Consider the following 10124-nt stretch of genomic DNA (forward strand, 5'->3'; position numbering starts at 1 on the left):
GAATTTACCCAATCATTACAATCATCTTCAGGGGCCCTGCTTCAGGGTCCCATGTCATCTGCAGCTAGATGGGTAGTGACCTGAGAAAAGGTCTTCTTAATCATGAAACTAGAATTATGGAATGCCCTGCCCATGGAGGTTTTCCGGTCACCCTCAGTCATTGCCTTCTGCAAGCAGGTGAAGACTTTTCTGTTCCTTGTGGGATACCCTTACCGATCCTCCTCGTTTCAAATTGTTGGTTTTATATGTGTGTACTGTTTTTAAAAGCTGGTTTTTAATGTATTTTTAATTGTTCACTGTCTTGAGGGCCCAGTTGGGGGGGGGGGAAGTAGCATACAAATGTGTTAAATAAGTAAATGAGCTTGGAAACACATCTTCACTTAGCACCTAAAGCTCAGTATAGTAGATATAAATTGATGCACCATGCCTGGGAAGGCCTTGCCTCTGGCCTTCTCATCTAGCTCACTTCTGAAAGTGGGAGTACACAAAGCAGGGGCCTTTGCTGAATTTCTTGGTATGATGAGGGGGTATATTGATCAAAGCTTCTGAACGAGTTTTATGGCTGAGCAAGGATTTCAGTTCTGGTCTCCCTTGCCTGTATAGCACTCTAGATAACCACTACGCTCACAGGCTTTGTGGGAAATAAGGTATCTGGAATGAGAAGGGCCTTCACTGTATTTGAGAGATCTGGTTCTCTCCTACAGCTAGACGTTTGTATGAGTTAACAAGCCAATTCAGCTGGCATGTTTGCTATTGCTCCTATATGCCCTGTAAAAACTTATCACGTTACTTTCTGCGGTGTTAAACCTATACAGAATGAGAAGTGTCACCTTTTGGTTGAACATGAGACCCAGAAATTGAAGGCCTTGGATGAAAACCACAACCTGAACCTGAAGGAATGGCGAGATAAGTTGAGGCCACGCAAGAAGGTAACAATTTTGAATCAAAACTTCACACAGATTTTAAATTTGGCAGAATTTCAGAGTTTACTTCTGAATGTATGGTCATGTTGCTAAATCAAGTATCCTGCAATTGTTAGCCAAATTGCCTTGAATTATTAATTAGTCTAGGGGAAGTTATGATTATTAATTGGCAATAGGCAAATTAGGGTTCTCACCGATGTATACAGAAGTCCCACCTTTGCTGTAAGTATCTGAACAGACACAGAGACTGGATTCAGAAAAATATAATGTCTCTTTACTGGGAGATATATATCATTCAAACAATACACAACCACACACACATTTATACATATGCTAGGAAATAAAGATAGATCCTTAACACAGTTGCTTTAGCAGGATATTCGGTGGTTGGGCAATATTTACTTGTCTTCATTAGTTGAGCCATTCCAATGGAAGAATGGAGGGTTTAGAAATAGAAAATGGGGAACACATGCTCTGAACCAGCAGAACCACGTGGACTCTAGCTGCAGACTAGAGGTTAAAGATGGAGGTAGAGTATGTTGATAGTAAGCTGGACATAAGAGGGTTAAAGCTTCGATAGGGGTCGTGGAGAAGGTAAGAGAGAGACCATGTGGTCGGGCAGCATCTTTTATAACGTGGTGTGGGGGGGCTGGCTGAGCTGGCCACATCCCCCTGTGACACCTTCTGTTAGTCCGTCCCATAAAGCATACTATTGGCTGGCTGGAAGAGGGGAGGGGGACTAAGGAGTGGTCAATATTGAGAGCTAGAAACTTGGTCTGGGGACTGGCACCTGGATGAAGGATGATTGAATCATCAGGCTAGGGCTATTGTCTCTTGATGGCCCTAGCCGACTTGCTGATGGGTGAGCAATTAGTTGCTATTCAACCATGAATAGAGTATTTTGATTAGATTTGTAGGTAGCTGGGAGAGGGGGAAGAGAGGTTGCCTACATGTGCTGGAAGAAGTTTCTAATGGTGTGTGGAGTTCTCTGTCCTCATGATTTTCCATGGCATGGCATCTGAGGCTTGGTGCTGGCTTATGGAACCCCTTCATCTGACAGCAGGCAAGATGGCTGGTGACTCTGGACTATCACTGTGGCGGCAACCCTAAAGGAAGGCGTCCCTTTCTTAGGTGTGCAGTCTCAACAGGTATTTTCAGGTCTCCATGTTGTACAGTCCCTTTGCACAGTTCATATTTCATAAAAACACATTGATAGGCTTGTATGGCAACACAATGCCATATGTTCTTACAAACTGAAAATTTTGGTGGGGGGATGGGTTAGGAAAACACATATCTGAGTTTTGCAAGTAAATTTATGCTGGGACATTCATTTTGGGGTAGTCTGATTTTTCAGTTCAGTTTGAATTAAAATCCTGGCATGCAAGCTGGTAGAGGAATCACTGTGTCTAGAGAAGCCAGATTGTTGTCACTGAGTCCCTGCTGTTAATGTGACTCTCCTCCCCTTCAGGCATTGGAAGATGAGCTGAATCAGAAGAAGCGCGAGCAGGAGATGTTCTTCAGACTCAGTGAAGAGGCCACTGGTCAGACTCCAGCCTCGCCTAACAAACCAGCCAAATTTGTCCCATTCAACTCTGCAGAGTCTTCATAGCCCTTGAATTAGCAGGCAGGGTTTGCCAGCAGTTCTGCTGTTCACAACTGTGGGAAAGCCAACAAAAGACACCAGGGCTCCCTTCCCTTCTGTGCCCACTGATTTTTCAGATCAGTGTCTTCTGTTCAGCTGGTTGTGAGACAACAAATGTGGCCAGTGGAGTGCCCCTCTTGTCTGGCTCTACTGGAGGTGATGGATCCAAGTTGAAGGGGCACTGGCTGGTGCTGACCAATTGCACTTAGGAGAGCTGCAGATGAGCTTGATTCGGGAAAGCTAATAAGGCCCTGTACAGAGCTCATGGTGCTTGCTGTAAAACCACTGCTTGACAGTGAACTGGTTACCTGGTTGTTCTCTTATGGTCTACTGAAGCAGCAGATGCTAGAAACTGATGTTCAGTGACTGCTAAATGTCATTACCATAGTTGTTACTCTTGACTGTTGCATTTCCTGACCAGTTCCCTTGTTAGCTGCACTAAGACCCAGTGTGACAGGTCAGTGGCTTCACGTACCAACATGAGCTTTGTCCATTGGTGGGACTTGGCTACCTCAGGGCACAAGGGACTCTGCTGACAGCCTGACAAAATATGAGGAATTACCTGCCTTTATTTTTTTCCTTTGGCCTCTGTCTCTAACTGAGCAAAGGACTCTTTCTTTTCCATTTAGGTCTTCCTAGAATCTCATCAGCTTGTTTGAAGTGACTCAGCAGTCAGCACTCCTCCTGGTGACCTTGTGACACCATTTCTGCCTTTTTTTAAATGAGGGGAAATAGTACCAGGGCCTGAAGCATGGAAGTGAAAATGCTTCAATTGAAACCTGTCCAAAGCCCAGGACCTTTTCCTGACAAACACGGGCAGTGAGAGATTTATAGTCCTACTCAGAGGGAATTAAGATGGATGCAGGTACTGCATGCACATGAGGACTATGGAAATTGTTGTCCAATTTGACAATACACATATTAGCACACCTGCTACAAACAAATACTTTTAAATGGCTAAGTCTGGCAAAGATTTCTGTGGCTTAGACCCTAAAGCAATTAAAAGCTCAAGTCAGCTAATTAATAGCTTCCATCTGCTGCTTATTGTCCTAAATAGCCAAGGCCAGTTTATTTTGCTGTGGGTTTGATATTAGACTCTAAAACGGGACTGCAAATCCTTTCTGCTTCATTTCCTGTACAATGTTCCATTTAAAAAGAAATCTTCCTCTGCTCTGCACAATATGCTCTGTGATATTGATTGCCTCCTCTTCACTTTGCAATATAATGTATTCTGTTTTGTGTGTGTGGTGATTAATAGGGAGTTATCTGCCCTAGCGCTCTTCCTTTCTCCAGCGATATTAGTCTAGGAGAAAGTCTGTGCTCAGGTTATTGCAAGAGCTATTGTTTGCTCTTCTAAGAACTTAAATAGCAAAAATACCCACATCTCCACCGCAGCACAATTGCAGCTGTCCTAGGGCTAAAGGCACCTTGTTTCACACCTCCTTGTGTGAATTTCACTGCACAGAAAATACTGGAATATGGAGGTTTTATTCTACTGTTGGTGTATAAGGTTTGTTGTGATTGGAAGATATGTTTTTGACAGATAATAGCACATGTCTGAAAATTGCTTCATAGCAGCTTTAGTTGCTGTGCCTTTCTTTGAAGTCACCCTGGTTAGTAGGAAGTCTAAAGGGTTAATGTAAGTAAAACTACATAGAATAGACTGCTATATGCTTGAAATGCTGAAGATCCTTAGAGTTTCATGGTCCTTCTAAAAGGTGTTTTTTAAACTAAGGAGATACTTTTTCTTTACTGGTCTTTTTCTTTACTGGCTTCATCACTTTGGCAGCTTGCTTTTTTAAAAAAATCGTCATCTTACTGCTTTGCATGGTCAACTCACATGACCCTCCGCCTGGGCAGCCATCCACATGTAGCAATGCTTGATTCAGTACTTTGAGATATACATGCAAGCAGAAGGTCTGTATAGAGCTTTGTGCAATTGCCAAACACTTATGCATTCGGATGGCCATGTGGTTCATGATTTCATTTGGATAATTGTGTAAGAGTAGGAATTTATGTCCATTAGTTGAAATGGAGGTCTAACAAACTCAGGACTGATAGTGGGCTTCTTATTGCAACATGCAGTAAAGAGAGAGAATATATTTAGTGTAAGAAGCAAAAATCTCTCTGACAAAAACACCTGTTTAGTGGACTCTGAAGTCTAAAAATGTCCATCTGTCAGATGTACATTGTAATGGTTAGCACTCTGGACTCTGAAAGCACTTTAATGTCTTGCTGTACTGCTTTGTGTAGAAGATTATAGAACAGGGTAAGAGAGAGAGATTGGAGCATACAAATTGTTGTATCCTCTAAGTTCAGTGCAGAAAGAGGAGTTAAATGTTCACATTTTCTGACAGTTCCCATTCTTACCTTACATTATAGAGAACTGATAATAAATCTCAAGTATGTTTTATGTCCCTGCATGTCTAGACTATGTGTTCACACATGCATGTTGTTTCAGTTCTTTAGACATCATCCATTCACTCGTCTGAAGGATGATTTTCTTGGCCAAGAAATCAAACCAGGGTGTCATTATGGCAATGCATATGTATGTCTTCCATTCTGTGCCATCTTACCTGCTCTCAGCTGCTACCAAGAGGTGCTGTGACTTTACACAAGTGCAATATTTACCTCACACAGTGTTTCCAAGGAAGCTTCTCCCTTTTTAGTATAAGAACATATTGCTTTCCTTTTTTTCAATAAACCCTTTCCCTCATCTAAATAGAATCAACTTTTTTTTTCTATTGGGACCAAGGAATGATATAATTACATGGGGTTAAATACGAGTTTTCAAAATATTTTCTAAAAGGTTTTCACTTTTTGGATAACCACTGTGATGTAAATAATCTAATAAAACAACACCAGAAAGACCCTGCAAGTGTCCAGGATTCTGTGCAACAGGGTGTATGTGTGTGTATATAAGTGTGTGTGGCTTTAGGTCAGCAGTGCTGACATCTTGTATTTATACATAAACAGTCCTTGGGTGTGATGGAATGTTGATACCTGGATTTTGCTGATTGGAATTTTAAAGTGACCCAATCAACACCCTCTCAAACTCTGAACTGAGATAAGTTGTTCTTAAAATTCATTGTTTAAATTGGAAACTTCTGTACTGAAATATGTTGATAATAAACTATTAATTCTTGAAGCTTATTGTGTCCCATTGGAGCTATTCTTAATTCCCTGCTGCTGTATTACCTAGAATAGCTAAAGAGTGACACTGCTTGGTCAAGAGGGAGAGCTGCATGTCCCCTGAATTTCTGTTCCATTCCGCACCAAGTTTATTGTCTTTTTGGGATGCTTAGCCTTTATTTAGCACTAGCAATATGGAAGGTGCTCAGCTGAACTTGAAAACATTTTAGATACATTCAACTTAACCATAAGGATGGCCTTGTTGATTGTAGGAAAGACCATGAAATCCTGTGGTTTCAGAAAGACAAATATATTTATTGTAGGAACGCTTTTGTAGATGGAAGCCAATTGGATGCCCGGTCTCCTACAGTGTTAAGCTTATATGCATATATGAAGAGAGAGAACAAGTTTAATACAATGGAGAGAACAGCTGAAGAAAGTTTATTCAAAAATACAAATGAATACCAGATCTGATCACACGGCAGTGACTATCCCGATTTCCAGTCTGAGGCACGAAAAATAAATTCTGGTGGACTCATATGCATACTGTCAGGATGTACATGGCTACTTTGTCACAGATTGACCCAGTTTGACCCAGCATGGGCGAGCTGGGAACTCTGCTCAGAGATGACTGTGCAAGGAGATCCTAAGTTATCCTGGCAAAGAAAGTGGAAGAGTGCTAATAGGTTCTTGCTGTGGCAAAAGTCAGAGGGCTGCTTCTCTACTTCAGTGTTCCCTCTGAGTTAGTGTGAGCTAGTTCACAGTTTTTTAGCCTCTAACTCAGACATTTTTGTCTTAGCTCAGGAAGGATGGCTCCAGAGCAAACTAATTTATGCAGTAGCCAAATCGCTTGCTCACAACTTTCATGCCAGTAGCTCACAAAGTAGAATTTTTGCTCACAAGACTCCACAGCTTAGAGGGAGCATTGCTTGAGATGCATTTCTCTTTTTACTTATGATAGTTTGGACACTGAAACTGTACAACTCGCTGTGCATTCTGTTTACAGTAAGCTCCAAAGGTTTCTTGCCAAATACTGGTTGTTTTACAATGCGTGTTTATCCAGGGAAAGCATACATAGTGTACTGACTGCCAGAATCTGACCCTTGGATCTACTTAATCCTAATTCTTTCACGCTCAACATATAAACATATATTCTAATACCTAAAGTCTGGCAGTCTTAAGGGGGCACTATGGCTCCTTATTTAGATTGTGATTGTGGTGAGGCAGCTTTACTGCCCTGTAGATGCCAGAGTACTTTCTCCCAAGACATCCCCAGTCAGCTCACAGCCCAGTCAGGAAGCTGGGTCAGAAAGCTGCTTCTTCCCCTTCCTTGCTGCCCTCTTTGGTAGCATACCACAACCTCAAGGCTAAAGTCTGCCCCCCCTTAATGTTACCCAAGGGTCATCACTAAAGGGTATGTTCTGTGAGCATCTCGTAGTAGTAAGGCTGTGAGTAATGAAGTGTGCAGACTCTTGAGTTAAACAAAATTATTACAAGGGTCAAACTCAGGGTAACTACAAGACAGGTATAGTTAAGCAAAATTAAAATAAAGTTACTGGCTAGTTACAATCCTTGAACATCCAGTCTTTGCTGGTTGTGTGGTGGCCCTCTCCCCCAGGCCACCTGCAAGTCTCCAGCATCATTCTCTGGTATCATCCCTCATTGCAACACACGCAAGTGCACTTCCCTCACCCCACTGTCGTCTTTCTCTCCACAATAAGCAACCACAAACCAAAGAACAGCTCCTCTTTTCAGACCCATCCCCCATGTGGACTCCTAGGTCCCTGGCCATCTGGCTGCCAGGTCTTGGGTGTCAAGCTCACCAGAACATTGTCCTTCTAATCAAGGAGCGCCAATACATCCGGGAGCTAGAGTGTTTTCCCTTTAGGTTGTAAGCAACTCTATCTGGAGTAGTGTATCTTTCCCATATTCTGCCCGTCTCAGGAACGTCAGCCTACCACTCCCATCTCCATAACTTACACATCCATCTCCATAACTTACACAGCCTATCTTGCCTATCTGCCCCACATCCACAACAGTAATCTTTTAATTGAAAATGGATGGTTCAAGTACTAGATTCACTCTGCAACAGAAATAAAAATAAAAGTGATAATGGAGCGTTGTAACAATGGGTTTTTCCTTACAAAAATTAACTTCTAGCCAAAGCAAATTAAGAGTGAAAATACCTTCCTAAGACATGGGGCAGGGACTAAATAAGGAACAGAGCAGTGTGGGGTGTTACAAGTCCAATGTTAATTGGTCTGTGTTGGAAGCAACAAAAGCAATGACAAACAGATCTATTGCATTTGTGTCTCACCTTTTCCTCCAAGGATCTCATGGCTCTCCCTGCCTTCACTTCATCCTGTCAACACGCCCAAGAGATGCTGAGAAAAACTGACCCAAGGTCACCCAATGAGTTTCCAATCCAGCCTCTATTAAAATGGTCATAGACCAGCACAAGTCACAGTTTGCATAGATCTCAATAAAATATAGGTATACTATAGTGGGTAAGCAATAATTAAATAAGTGAATAAATACTATTGTTAAAACTCTTCAATATGCAATACTTTCTGACAGATTTTGCAAGCTGCTGCACAAAACTTTGCACTAAGAGCTGAAACCAGTGAGATCTTCGACGTGGTCTCTGTGCTTTACACCCATGGGATCTAGTACGCACGCGCTGGATCGATCGGCATTGTAGCAAGCTCTTAATGGATTTTCACGCCCAGACCTCGGGCATGCGCAGGAACCCCACCATGCATGCCCAGAGGGGTGGGCGTGGACATCCTGCCAGTTCCTTTCTTACCTTCGGGCTCCTCCCCCCCCAAAAAAAAACCCCTTCTTTCTTCTCCATTTTTTAAATGGAGAAGAAGTGGGGCTTTTTCAACCGCTGCAAGGGTTGCAGCAGGAAACTCCGACGTCGAAGCCACCGGCATCGAAGGCGCAATCCTCCGCTTCCACTCTGGAGAAGAAGAAGCCCAAGAATGCAGAAAAGATAAGCTTAGCAAAACAGATAATGAATTTAGAAATTTAATAAGCAGAAGAAGTGATAAAAGTCTCTTGTTATATGTTGTTGGGGGTAGTTGGGTGTTGTCTGTATGTATATTTGTAGTATATAATGTATAAGTTATCTGTATGTATGTTTGTAGTATATAATGTAAAAAAACCCCAATAAAAATGTACCCTTGGGTATTTAAAAAAAGAAGAAGAAGCCCAAGTCAAGTAAGGAGCACAAGTCCACAAAAAAGGGCTCCTCTAAGTCCCTAAAGGTGGCAAACAAGGGGACGGTAGCAGTGTCTGCACTGGGTGATGCCCCAAAAGTGCCCCCCGCTCCAACAGCATTCTCGGCATCGGAGGTCCATGCCACTCCGCCGATACCGACCATTCAGCTCTTGGACTCCCCTATACAACAACTCGAACGTCCTTACTCCGATATCAATTCAGTGGAGCTCCTTAATCATCCCATAGATGCAGAGCCTTCTCCCTCTCCTTCCCCGTCATCGACATCAACGGTGTCAGAGGCTCCCAACATCGATTCACGTCAGAATTGACATGCCTCTAACAGCAGAGTCTGTTGCGCAGCGCGTCTGAAGCACTCTTTACGCAACACCAGCCACCAGGACTTTTCCAGCCACTCCAGCACTCACCAGCCATTCACTGTTGTGGAGGTCCTATATAGCACCACACTTACACAGTCCAGTGGTATACTATATACAGGTTTATTAACACTATGTACACTCCACCAACAAAGCGCTCCGCCATACACCATGAGAACAAAAGAAGGAATACAGAGCTGGAACATGTCCACATATATACAGATCATAACCAGTCAGCTTCATGCTGAGTCATAATGACTGGCCTTGCTTCAGTTCCAGTCAGAACCGGTTGGAACCTGTTATCTACAGCTTGTCAACTGTCATCTTAGATCCTGCAGATCTGTGTGCTGAAGATTAACTACCAACAGCATCACCCTCCACGTCTGCTTCTTGAACCTGTCGATATCGAGAACTGAGTTTATAGGGACCGCTCTCAATGGCAGGCTAAAGACTCCAAGACGTACCCAATCCAGAAGTAGATCCCCCCGAGTCTTTCTACCACCACCACCACCTCTGTCTTGGGATCAACGCCAACTGAGGTATCCCTATGGGGGTTATCCACTATCCATGCCGTCGTTGACGCCGGTGGGCTATTCCAACTGGGATTGTTACTCAACCCACTCTGCTCACAGATCAAGGTCGCCCTACAAATCTAGACCTTCAGCATCTCTGTCTAGTCCTCCGGCTGAGAATCCTTCCCACCATAATCTGGAACTCAATCGTCCTCCCAACCCTCTACTCCACCGATACCGGCCATTCAACTATTGGATTCCCCTATCCAACAAGTGGAGCGTCCTTACTCTGACATCGAAACGGTAGAGCTCCTAAGTC

At 43.1% G+C, this 10124-nt stretch overlaps 1 protein-coding gene across 1 annotated transcript in view; it reads left to right on the forward strand.

Annotated features, from left to right (window-relative positions):
- STK10 (serine/threonine kinase 10) overlaps positions 1–2914 on the forward strand; it is a gene marked incomplete at its 5' end in the record, with an annotated part of 48788 nt that extends 45874 nt beyond the window's left edge. Inside the window, 2 exons of the mRNA XM_015413907.1 lie at positions 816–929; positions 2392–2914. Of these exons, the coding sequence (XP_015269393.1) occupies positions 816–929; positions 2392–2532 (255 nt within the window). The remainder of the gene's footprint in view (positions 1–815; positions 930–2391) is intronic.
- Between the last annotated feature and the right edge of the window lie 7210 nt (positions 2915–10124).

This window comes from Gekko japonicus, unplaced genomic scaffold, assembly GCF_001447785.1.
Source record: "Gekko japonicus isolate JY-2015 unplaced genomic scaffold, Gekko_japonicus_V1.1 scaffold1605, whole genome shotgun sequence".
Classification (NCBI taxonomy): domain Eukaryota; kingdom Metazoa; phylum Chordata; class Lepidosauria; order Squamata; family Gekkonidae; genus Gekko; species Gekko japonicus.